General features: G+C 38.7%; 1 protein-coding gene across 1 annotated transcript in view; it reads left to right on the top strand.

Annotated features, from left to right (window-relative positions):
• CCDC158 (coiled-coil domain containing 158) overlaps positions 1–13500 on the top strand; it is a 94557-nt gene that overhangs the window by 77528 nt on the left and 3529 nt on the right. The window contains exons 22-23 of the mRNA XM_069092199.1: positions 8722–8789; positions 13246–13428. Of these exons, the coding sequence (XP_068948300.1) occupies positions 8722–8789; positions 13246–13428 (251 nt within the window). The remainder of the gene's footprint in view (positions 1–8721; positions 8790–13245; positions 13429–13500) is intronic.

Raw genomic sequence — 13500 nt, 5'->3', positions numbered from 1 at the left:
ACCTGACAAAGTTCTCAGAAATATTATTTGACACCAAGGGTACATATAAAGGTCCAGTTTTCCAGCCGTGCAAGACTAGGTCCATATATGAAATTGAAAAGCTTCTGTACAAGCAAAGCCAATGTAACCAAGATTAAGAGGGAGGTGGGAAATTGGGAAAGAATCTTTACAACCTATGTTTCTGACAAAGGACTCATTTCTAAAATATACAGAGAATTGAGTCAAATTTATAAGAATACAAGTCATTCCCCAATTGATAAATGGTCAAAGGATATGAACAGGCAATTTTCAGAGAAAGAAATTAAAGATATCTATAAGCATATGAAGAATTGCTCTAAATCACTATTGATTAGAGAAATGCAAATCAAAACAACTCTGAGGTACCACATCTCACCAGTCAGATTGGCTAAGATGACAAAACAGGAAAATGACAAATGCTGGAGAGGATGTGGCCAAATTGGAACACTAATGCATTGTTGGTGGAGTTGTGAACTGATCCAGCCTTTCTGGAGAGCAATCTGGAATTATGCACAAAGGGCTGTAAATAATTTCATATCCTTTGACCCAATACCTCTCCTAGGGTTATATCCCAAAGAGATCATAGAAGTGGGAGGAAGACCCATATGTACAAAAATGTTTATAGCAGCTCTTTATGTGGTGGCAAAGAATTGGAAATTAAGGGGGTGCCCATCGATTGGGGAATGGCTGAACAAGTTGTGGTATATGCATAATATAGAATTATAGAATAATATAGAAAACAGAATACTATTGTGCTATAAGAAACAAGGAGCAGATGGACTACATATTTACCTGGAGAGGCTTATACGAACTGATACTGAGTGAGAAGAGTAGAACCAGGAGAAATTTGCACACAATTACAGACACAACATATGTGTGATGACCAACTTTGATAGACTGGACTCTTCTCAGCAATGCAGTGATATAAGTCAATCCCAAAAGACTCATGATGGAGAGAAATGTGTGCATCCAGAGAAAGAACTAGAAAGAACTGAGTTTATATCCAGATTATATCCAGATGGAAGCAAAATACCTGATCTTTTTCCTTTTCTTGTTTGGTTTTATGTCCTCTTTACCATTTTTCATTCCATCTGATACAATCCATCTTTATAACCTGACTAATGTATAATGTGAAAGTATTTACAGATCCTATACTTGACTATATGCTGCTATGGTGGGGGAGGGGAGGGAGGGAGACAAAATGTGAAAATCAAGGAATTGTGGAATTGAATCTTGTAAACTAAAAGTAAACAAACAAATTAATTTAAAAAAAAAATTTTAAAAAGACTAGGTCCAAACAGTATAAACAAATAGTTCAGTTTTCTTAGCCACACAGGGCCAAGCTCATGCAATACCATAAGGTTTTCTCACAATTTTACAAAATTATATGATTACATCAAGTTAGGTACAGATTAAATTTCTTAGATGACTTGCAATATACTAGCTTTTAGAAAGGTGATTGAAAACTTACACACAAACCATACAAATTAACAGAATCATTATTACCAATGTCAATTAACATCTAATTCCTTGTATCCTAGTGACCTATTTCATTTAAACAATACTTTTGAATCCCAGATGCCTCATGTAGTTATACAATTCAGAAAGGGAGTTCTGCTTCTCCAGTTCAGATCTAGGGGTTACCAGATAATTCTGACTTATTATAAATTAGTACAATCACTTAAGATTAGTTCCACATTTTGAAACTTCAGAGAATTTTCAGTTTATTTATTCTTTGTTATTTCCATCTTTCCTAAATTCTGTACCTGGTATAGGAATCTTTTAAAATGTAAATATCTATTAAAAATGATTTCATTTTTGAATGCAGATTGAAACAAATTACCTGCTCTCTTTTCTTGTTTTGTTTTGTTTCCTCTTTCCCATTGTTCATTGCATCCATTACAATCCTTCTTTATAACCTGACTAATGTCTAATGTGGAAGTATTTTCAGATACTATACTTGATTGTATGCCACCATGGGGGGAGGGGAGGAGAAGAGGGAGGGGAAGAAAATTTGAAACTCAGGGGATTGTGGAACGGAATCTGGTAAACTAAAAGTAAACAAGCAAATTAATAAAGACAAAAAAATTTAAAAAATGATTTCATCTGCCCTTTTTAAAACTATCAGACAGATGCTTTAATAAAGTAACATTATTTTCACCCTTGTCACTATCTTATGCAGTCCTTGTGGTAAAATCCAAACCTTTGATCTTATTTCCAAACATGCTCAAAGCTTAAATTCACATAATAGACAATTTTTGGAAGCCAATCTTATACATCTGTATATAGTTCTAGAGGAATCATCTAAGTCTGATCCTGTTGCTCTCCTCAAACTTCACTATCCTGGTCTATTAGGCATCTATTTCATTACATTTTGCCTTATTGCTTATCTCCTTCTTTGAAGGATGTTATCTCTATATTTATTTATTCATTTATTTGGCCCTCAATATTACTTCTCAATGAATTTGCTATAGAAGAAAAAGAGGGACAATGTAATAAACCTTGCCAGAGGGAAAACTTCCTTAGCCTTGTTTGATTCCAGGCATGAGTCATCTCTGGTAGTCATTCAGATAGCCACTAGATGCTGAAAGCAGGGCTTACATATAAATAGGTGGGAGGTTTCCTATTTGGAAAGAAAATACACAATTGGGAAATAAAGTCAGAGAGATCCCACCTAGGCAGTATCCAAAGTTGTCTCCAAACTTTTCCCAAGCACAGACATCCACCCTGAGCAGTTTTCAGCCTGCAGCCCCTACCATCCCTTTATTGGACTTTATGACAATGATTCCTGTAATCAAGGCTTAGAATAATAGTAAAATTTACAATCCCCCCAAATTATTAAATAGCAAATAAATATGGACTAGTGTCCTTCAGATAGGGCCATCTATCTGATTTGATTTGATTTTAATTTGATTTAGCTACTAATTATAAAATCAATCTACAAATCTTTCTGCCTTTTATATTTCTAATCAAACCTTTATTAGCTTTCCAAATTTCTCAAACCCATTATCCAGATTATTCAGCCTTCCTTTACAGTTTTCACCACAAAACAAGATATCTCATAAGTTATTAGTATTTTTACTAACATAGCTGTTCTACATCGGAATCCTAGTTTCCTTGCAAGTTTGTTTATTCTTCCCTTATTATACTCAGTCTGGAAGAGTGAGATACTTCAGGAATATAAAATTTTCACTTATATGTTCAAATACCAATGTTAACTTTTGCTTAGGCCATGCAATAACCACACATTAAGATTAAAACAGCAAGATCTCTTCTGCTTTACAACTTATTATAACAATAACTCATTTTGAAATTTACTGAACCTTCAAAAATATAACACACAAGACCTTTCAAAATAGCTCTTCTAAAAGTATTTCCTTTCCAAAAAAGAAAGAAACAGTTTGAGTTTATCCTTGTATTAGGAGGAATAATTACTAAACCTTTATTAAAGAAAAATTAATTGCCTAGATACTTGCAGAATTCCTGGATATCACAGAATTTAGTCTTAAGCAGTTTATATAACTTTCTGCCCATGTTCTGATTTTAGATGAAGAATATTAGATTTCCCAGTAAGCTAACACAAAGGAGTTCATATCTTTTACTGACTACTTGCTCTGATCACAGAAATTTGCAATAGAAAACTTAACATTAAATCAGCTAGACGTGTTTTTCAAATTGTTATACACAGACTAAAACTTGCTTCAGTGCCACACAGCCAATTAACTTATCACCATAAATCATTTACATTCTGGAAACCTTCAGATTAACACCATTACATCCTTATATATATTTTTTTTTCTTTTTAGGGTTTTTCATTTGCTCAATAAGAGTTCTACAAAACACCTTTCCAATTCACTTTGCACAGAGAATCATTCATTTCATCATTAATAATGTGGAAATTTTAACTTTAAGTCACTATATATTTCCATAATAGCCAAATAGTTAAAGGAACAATCAGCTATCATAGTAAATATCAGCAGTATTATTACTACTTGTTTGTAACCCAAATATAACAGCTTTATCAGATTTTATAGCATAAAGAAATCAAATTCACACGCAACACAATCCAGATTAAAAAATTGCTGTAACCTTCTCTGTGATTACAGGTAAAGGTGTAAATACCTGGTTTTCTAAATAGCAGACATACACATTATAAGACAGGGTTAACAGAATTGATAAAGTAACAAAACTGGTTTTACACAATTTTTCTCCATCTTTTTAGTTTCAAAAAAATTCAGATTAAAAATTGCTTTATCTAACACCATTTCTGATTCAACAATGGTCACTCAATTTTTACAGTATAAGAGAATCTTACAATTTAGAGATACCATAATAATACAATGACATTATGACATTAATTGCATTTCTAAGTCATCGCATACAAAAATTATTGATAGAAAATTGGGCTTACCAAGTGCAGAGGCTTTTCTCCTCTTCCCACAGTTGCAGACCCTATTTGTGGACCTGGGGGTTTGAAAGAAGAGAGGGTCACCTGCATGCTTAGAGGTGTGGGCTGCAGGGACCCAGGGCTGTTGCCAGTGGGGCCCTCAATATAGCTGTTCTGCCTCCTTCCCCCTTTTTTCTTCAAGTGGGGGGAGTGTAACTCAAATTCCCTAATATACCTCACCACTTCCTTTCCTTAATCTGAGCTGGTGTGAGAGGTTTTAACAGAATCTGTTCAAATGTTTTTAGCTGTTCTAACTTTTACTCCCATAAATTTCACTTATGTGTCCACTCCTTAGAAACTTATTTGAAAGTGAGAGCTTTGAATCTGCCAGTCCAGTGAGTGGGACCCTGGTGTCCGCTGTGTACTGGGGAGCTCAAAGCTTTACCTCTTAGGCATCTCTTTCACAGAGCAAGCAAACGGCCATCAGGGGTGAGACATTGGGTTTTAAAGGCAGAAACCACAGATCTATGAGGTCAGTATTTGTATAATCAGGAAGTTACAGAAGCCCAAATCAGTCATTGGCTAATCACTAGCTCAGGACCATTTTTGGAAGGGAGCAGGGTTTACATGGAACTTCCACTTTGGCAGGTTTATTTGGTGGGTGCGGGCTTATTTGGTGGGCTAAGCCTGGCTCTTTCCTTTCTTCCATGAAGGAGAGGAAACAAGATGGTAGGACAGAATGGTGGGAGGGGGAAGGGATCAGGGGAGCCAGAATGGGGCCAAGTATAACATCCTCATCTGTAAATGATCTGGAGAAGGAAATGGCAAACCTCTCCAGTATCTCTGCCAAGAAAACCCCAAACAGGGTCATGAAGAGTCAGCCACTGAAACAGCTGGAAAAAAACAAACAGAACATGCCCCCAAAGGTCTGGTTACACTCTTCCACAGACACAGCCCGCACCTGGAGATAAAAGGGGGCTTAGCATCCAGCTCTGATGGCGGTGCAGAGACCTTGTCTGGTCACAGCTTCTGGCTGTTAGAAGTCCTTCCTCAAGTCAAGGGCAGTCCTTTTGGGTTCCTTGGAGCTGCTTTTGTGTCTGTGTCTGCCATGCTGGTCCTTGGTAAGTCCTTGGGATGGGCACTCTCTTGTCTGCTCCTGGGCCAGTCTCTCTAATAGGAAAATTAAGGAGAAGAGAGAAAGCCTCTTCTGGTCTCTCTTTCTTCCTCCTCCTCCTCCCTCCCCTGGGGTTACCTCTCAGGGGCCTAGCCAGGATCCTCTGAATTGGTTTTTTTCCTCTTCCTCATCTCCATTCTTCGGCTTGTCTGAAGGACCATTGACATTTCTTCCCCTCTTTAAAGCCCTGGGGCATAGATTGCTTCTTTGGCTCCCAAACCAGCAGTTCCTTTCCTGACTCAATGAGAGAGGAGCTCACACTTGATAAAGGATCACTAAGGATTGACAATCTCTTTTACACATTTGAAAAGCCCATTATGACTATAGATTGACTGATTCCCATGCTTCCCATCCTGTAAGGGTGAATGAGGTGAGAGGAGGAGGGTGGAGTCAGACTGAAGTCCCCCCTCGTGATGTTCGGTGGCTCTGGGAGATGGGGGGGGGGTACATTTAAAGCTTTTATAAGGCGACAGAAAAATGTGTTTGGTTGGCATGGTTGCGCTCCAGTGACCCCACTTTGTTAGCTCAGGGCCCTTCGCTCTCAGTACACATTTGGGGAAGGGAAGGAAGGCAGGCAGATCTTTCACAAATCTCTCTTCCAGAATGATGCACACCCTCAGCCAGGAGGGAAGGGCTACCCCTGCATGAGCTGCTCATTCACTTTTCTGGATCCTCGATCTCATTAGTGTAGATTGGGGCATTTGTGCAGCCGCCTGCTGTGAGATTCCTGTCTGTATCCTCCCCCAGACCCTCTGTAAGGATCCTCTCTGTCCCAGAGTCCTCTCCATGTTTTCCCAGTGCTGAGCTATCAGGGCAGCTCTCTCTTTAAATGAATGGCCAGCCTCCTTTTGCAGTCAAGACTTTTCACACTGAGTAGCAAAGAAGGCAATTACTAATTCCAGTGTAAGTAGATTATTTATTTATTTAGTGGCCAGGATCATTCTGATGGCAACACTACCCTTACTTTGGCTGTAGAGACTGTCCCTTATCATTCTGTCTTGTTATTCTATCTCAAGGCAATGTAGGTCATTGTAGACTACTAGACTAGTTAATGTGTAAGGCCAGAAATGAAGGAGTTTAATCCTAAGGAGCCATCCAAATTTAGATTAAAAGTAGCATCATTTTTAATAAATTTGAGAAACTGATAATAAAATTAATCTGGAAAAATAAGTAGGAAAAATGTCAATGACACACAGAACACATCAGACTTTCAAACATACCACAAAGTATCCATTTGAGGGTTTTAAATACATATAGTATTGAACTTAAAGCAATGGGATATAATAGCAATTCTAGAAATATATTCAGACTAGTAACAAAAATGAACATATAACTAACCATTTTTTTCCTTTTGGGGGGGGAAGGCAAGGCAATTGGGGTTAAGTAACTTGCCCAAGGTCACACAAGTGACACATGCAAGTATGTCAAGTGTTTGAATTCAGATTTGAACTCAGGTCCCCCTGACTCCAGGGCCAGTGCTCTATTCACTGCGCCACCTAGTTGCCCCAACTAGTCAAAATTAATACAACAATGTACATGAACATCACTATTTTAGAAATGCTATAGGGAAACTTGGCCATAAGAATGAAGAAGAATTAATTTGGATTCATAACTTATTGTATTAGGTATTGCAAGGAATTTCAGGTGAGTAGAATAATTAAACATAAAGGAAATACATACAACTATGTATGCAGTCATGTACATATAGCCACAGACTTTAAGTATACATATTTGATTTGGTCAGTGTATTATCAATTCCTCCATCATAGGTTCCCAAAGTGGGTGATACTTCCCTCTGGGGGGCTCTGGAACAATCCAAGGAGTTGGTATTTTTTTTAAATGATGCATATTAAAAAAAAGAACACCACACCATTAAAGGGTTAAAGAAAGTAGATTTACAGGGGGGCAATGAGTATTTTTTTTAAAGGGGGCAGTAGACCAAATAACTTTGGGAACCTGTGATAGCCAGATTACAATTCCTCTGTGCCTTAGTCGAAGATTTTCAGGAGTTGCTCTGTCTGAAAAATTCATTCCATTGCCTCCAACCAGGTGATGACCCTTTCTAAAGTTAGTGAGGCTGGTCTGTAAGTGATCAACATAGAGTTTATCAAAGGACCCAGATTTATTCACAAATGCACTCAACATGAGAAACATAGAATCACAGACCCTTTGGGCATACTCATCACAACTTTATAATATCTACATGTATGAATGGATGAATCACACATATGCCAGATTCTTTCTTCATCACAAGCCTGTACAAATATCACCCCCATTTGCAGATGAGGAAAGGCATCTGAGAGACACTGAGTGACTTATCCCTGGTGACATGGGTAGGAAGTGGGATTAGAAGCCTGATCATCTGACATAAACCCAGTGCCCATTCCACTTGCATATTAGCAAAGATTGGAAGAGAATTTGGAGTGTGTGTGTATATGTGTGTGTGTATGCTAGATAAGCCTTTGAAAGAAACTGCTATTAATTTGTAGACATTAAGGGCAATTCAGCATTGAACTGGGTTAATATTATTAGGAATTATCTGGAACATCTATTATTTTGCAATGAATTTGCAGTAAGTGCTTGCAGTGGTGAATCTAGCTTTTAAAACCTGTTGACAGGTTTTATTTTATATATTAGTTTAATTCATGTTCAAAGGCTCAAAAATAAAAGCCTTGTGAAATACTAAGTGGATTTAAAGGATTTTATGATTTATTTCTTTGTATTATCTAAGTCTCTTAGTTAATGGTCATAGATCTTTGGGGATTCCATTTGATTTTTTTTTACCTTTCGTCTTAATAATTTTTTAAGTTATATCTCCTAACTTAAGTCATTAATATTTTATCTCATAAAAACATAGAAAAATAACTATATTAAAAGAGCTCTTTCTCCCCAAGAGTACATGTTGTCTAGGTTTCACTGTATTATTTTTGACCTTTCATAAAAATGCTATGGGAACTGAGTGCCAGAACAAGGTCTCAGTGAAGAACATCCCAGGCAGGCAGCATCTGCTAGAACGCTGCAGCTTTCTGCTGTGGAATGTTCTGCTGCCGCCCATCCCTTTCGCCTTGGATTAGCTCCCATTAATCTTAATGTTGTATGTAAATATCAGTCATCTTTATTGTCATTCTTCTTTTGCTTCCAGAGATCCTGCCACTTTACATGCTGGAGACCTGGAGGACCCATCTAATGCCTTTGGTTTTCCATCCAGTGGTAAGTTTTCAATGGATATTGATAGAATGTGCAAAGGATCTGAGAAAATGTATTTTTTTATTTTAAAGTTTAGCCCACTAATAAAAAAACCTGTGTGCATTATCATAACATAATTCCATGAATTCTATAACCTTGGTATGTTACTTGCTCATGAAAGTATTTTACAAATTCTACTTGTCCAGATGTTCTGCATGCCATTTGACCCAATGACTTTTTTGGACATACTCCTTTGAGACTTGCATTTTGTTTCATATTGTTTTACTGAAGACAATAGAAAAATGTGTTCTTTGGATGAAAAATAAACAGACAAAAAGCAATGTTAGGTTAGGACCATTTGTACATTGGGCCATTTGGGGGATACATGGACCTCAGAAGTCCCTCCACCGACACTTATCCCTGCTCCTTAGTTACTTCAGACCAAGCCACAGTCCAAGGACTGTGCTGCACACACTGCTAGCCAGGCATTTTCCAGAGCAGGGACATACACGTTATGTGTGCAGACTATAGTCTAGGACCTTCTATGCTGTAGAGGGGAGGGGGACAAGGCCCCATCCAGTCTCCTTCACCTCCTGCTCGAGGAGCCAGTCAATTAAAACCAGCACTGAGTTCTTCATCAGTCAGAGACTCTAGCAGAAAGAAGAAGAGATTTTGTTTTCTTCCTTGTTCATTTTTATGTGGCCCATGAGTATTTGGAGGTCCCTTGGTACAGAATTCCCTCATAAGGCCATCTGAAGTCAAATTTGGGCAGAACTTATTAAAATTTGTTTTCATTCAAGATACATATTTTTCTCTAGTTAATTTCTTAATAATCAGTAATTGTTGTAATGATGAAATATTTTCTCTTATTTAGCATCTCTTCTATAGATACCTATTCAATTCAGTTCACAGTAGACATTACTTCAAATCATTTAAAATTTTCAGTTTGAGATGGGATCAACATTCAAAAGCATTTTTTCAAAGTTGCTCATCTGTGTGTGCCCCTCCTAGAACTTACACCGAAGTCCTTATTCCGAAGTCCTTACACCTCTCCACAAAACGGAAAATCAATGGCTATCAAGCGGCCAAGCTGAGAGCTGCTAACGCAATCCAACAAATTCAGCAGACGTTTAATTCTTGGGAGCACTGTAATAGGTGCTGGGGAACATTCCAGATTAATTCAGGCACACTTCCAGAGTCGTGAAGCAGTGACAAGTAAAAGATGCTTGGAAAGAAACAATTGAAAGCAATAGGTTGACTTACAGTCAGGGAAAAAATGTGTTTTCTTCATTTTTATTAAACCAGATAGGGATAGGGCAAAGGATTGGACCTGTGATTCCATTGGTATAGGGCAGGGGTGGGGAACATAGAGTGAGAAACCTAGGTGAGAAAAGTCCCTCTGCCAATGCAGATTTTAAAGAGTTGCCTACAATGCTGAGATTAAGAGCCAGGCCCAGGGTCCCACAGCCAGGATGTATCTGTCAGAAGCGTGACTTGAATCCAGGCCTTCCAGGTTCTGAGGCCAGCCCTCTGTCCACTACATGATGCAGCCTCTCTTAATGATGGAATCCTGGAGTCAGAAGGGTTGTTAAGCATCAGGCAGGCCCCACTACCTGAACTCCATCCAAAATGCTCCGAAATGGGTAGATAGCCAGCTTGTGCTTGCAGCAGTATGGACCTGAGGGCCAAACAATGATTTCTGTAATGGATGGAAAGAGAGAGTAAGAGGAAGAATGAGAGATAGAGACAGAGACAGACAGAGAAACAGAGACAGGGACAGACAGACAGAAACAGAGACAGACACAGACAGACACAGAGAGACAGAGACAGACAGGAAGACAAAGACAGACAGACAAATAGAGACAGACAGACAGAGACAGAGATACACAGAGAGATAGAGACACACACCAAGAGAGATAGACAGAGACAGACAGATTCAATTATAAAACTGACATGCCCGTTATACAGTATCATTTAGTTAAGATAGTTACGTGCCATCTAGTCTGCCCAAATTCTGTATCCAACGCTTTTATATAGATAGTGTTGCATTCTCTGCAAGTGGGTTTTCAGAAGTTTTTTGACATATGGAAGTAAGCATAAACTAGCACTAGATGACTTACAAGACGTTTGATGCAAAAAGTGAAACTTCTGAATCCCCCAGAGATCCCACCTCATGCCAGTGTAACAAAAAGGCAAGAATCCTAATGCTTGGCACAAGAAGGGAGGGACAAGAAGCACAGATGCATTGTTGGTGGAACTATGAATTGGTAGAACCATTTTGGAAAGAAACTTAGAATTACGCAATAAAGTGGCTAAAATATCCCATGCTTTGACCTAGAGATCCCCATTAGGTGAGCGCTCCAAGGAAGTCAGTGACTAAAAGAAAGTTGCCATATATACCAAAATATTTACAGCAGCACTTTTTTTGTGGGAGCAGAGACCCAGAGACTAAGTAGCCATTCTCCTGTGATTGAGCAATGGCTGAATAGAATGACTAGATTGGAAGGAGCGATGAACAGGACAAATTCAGTGAAGCTTGGGAAGATTTACATAAACTGTTAGAAAGTGAAATAAGCAGAGCCAAGAAGACAATAGATACAATGTCTGCAACATCAAATGGAAAGTGCCACCATCACCCAATGTTTTCATCAACAAAAGAAAGAAAAAAAAGACCAGATGAATGTAGGCAACTAGAAAAAAAGAAACTAGAAAAGCAACAAACAACACAATTAAATACAAAACATAATAGTCTGAAAATCAAAACAGAAATAACATTGAAAACAAGCAAACTCAGAAAATAGACTAATTTATTTGTTGGCTAATTTAATTTAAAAAAGACCAAATTACTTAAATTTAGAAAGGAACATTTACAGTAGATGAAGAGGAAATGAAAGAAATTGTTAGAAATTATTTTGCCCAACCATGTGCCAACAAAATTGGTTATGTAAATGAAAGGGATTATTATTTACGAAAAAATAAAATACCCAGATTAGTAGAACAAAATGGAAAATTCACATAGCTCAGTTATCAAAAGAAAAAAAAAGTTGAACAAGTCATTAAAATTCCTAAGGGCAAAGACCCCAGGCCCAGATAGATTTGCAAGTGAATTCTACCAAATGTTCAAATAACAATTAACTCCAATTTCTTTGGAAAAAATAGAGATACAGAGGATCCTGCCAAGCTCATTTTGTGAGACAGTTATGGTTCTTTTACACAAGTCAAGGAGAGATGAAGCAGAGAAAGAAGACCACAAGTGGAAAAATATCAAAGTATTAGCAAAGGGGCTGCATCAGTATTTTTTTTTATTTTTTTTTGTTCTTCATATACTGAAATATTCACATTGGGTGATGATGGGTGTGCCTAGTTCATAATAAAAATAAAAATACATGCTCACATTCAGAAAAGGTTTGGAAGCTTTGTGCTACAGACTGCACAGGCAGATCACCATGGGTGTGATAAGGAAGTCCTGTCATTTCAGCAGGCTGTGAGATGGCCCAGGTGTCATCAGACGCATCAGGCACGCAGCACAGTGGGGGCTGCAGCTCTGGTCACTTGGTAGTTTCTGTCGTGTCTGACTCTTCATGACCCCATGGCAAAGGTACTGGCGTGGTTCAGCATATCCTTCTCCAGCTCATATCACAGACAGGAGACTGAGGCAAGCCAGATTAAATGACTTGCCCAGGTGCACACAATGGTCATGCAGTGTCTGAGGTCAGATTTGAACTGAAGAAGTTGAATCTTCCCGACTCCAGACCCAGCACTCCATCTTTTGTGTCATGTAGCTGTCCTTTTCACTTAGTGTTTTTGAATCAAAAGTGATATTGTCATTCTTTCACTCTGAACTTGAAATTCTGTTGTGAAGAAATAATCTCATACACTAATAAGTTCCATATTAATGAATAACAATTAGGGCTGTGTGTTATACAGGCCATGTAGAGGCCTTGGCTACAAAGATTGCAAGTATCATTTCCAATAGGGACAACTAGGTGGCACAGGGATAGAATGCTGGACTTGGAATCAGGAAGACTCATCTTCCTGAGTCCAAATTCAACCTCAGATAATTCCTAGCTGCATGACCCTGGGTAAGTCACTTAACCTTGTTTACTTCCGTTTCCTCATCTGTAAAATGAGCTGGAGAAGAAAATGGCAAACCACTGCAGTATCTCTACCAAGAAAACCCCAAATGAGGTCACAGAGAGTTGAACGTGACTGAAATAATTCCATGGCTGTAACTGAGCTGGTCTTTTCCCAATCTACCGAGAACACACCAGAAAAGAGCAGAAACAGGGATGCTTGTGTGTGCCATTGTCCTGATATTCCGGGGCTGCTGTTAGCGAATGAATCTGAGGAATGGAATGGGAACAAAAGGAAAGGCCATGAGAGGGGGAGTAAATGGTGTCTAGAGAATGACAAAGACTTGCTTTCAGAGTCCGTGTGGTGTCTCATTGGGCTCATGGGGCCTGTTTTGCTTGTGTTGTAGTAAGTCCTTCGATTACAGCGGGTGGGAGCTGCTATGCCACTCCCCCTAAAAAGTTCTCCCAGGAGCCCAAGAGCACGGAGCGGCCTCTGGCACACACCCTCTTGGCCAGCTCCGCTGAAGACTCTTTGCCTTCCAAGACAGACTACAGAGGTGCCAAACACGCACATGCATCTGATGTCAAAGGTATGGCTGCCCGGTGCGCTTGAGAGACCTCATTCAGTTCTTTCTATCACTGTACATTTCTTAAGAGTTTCC

Source organism: Petaurus breviceps, unplaced genomic scaffold, assembly GCF_028583685.1.
Source record: "Petaurus breviceps papuanus isolate PSGF00001 unplaced genomic scaffold, PetGlider_PUasm1.0 126, whole genome shotgun sequence".
NCBI lineage: Eukaryota > Metazoa > Chordata > Mammalia > Diprotodontia > Petauridae > Petaurus > Petaurus breviceps.
This window is presented reverse-complemented; position numbering and strand designations above follow the sequence as displayed.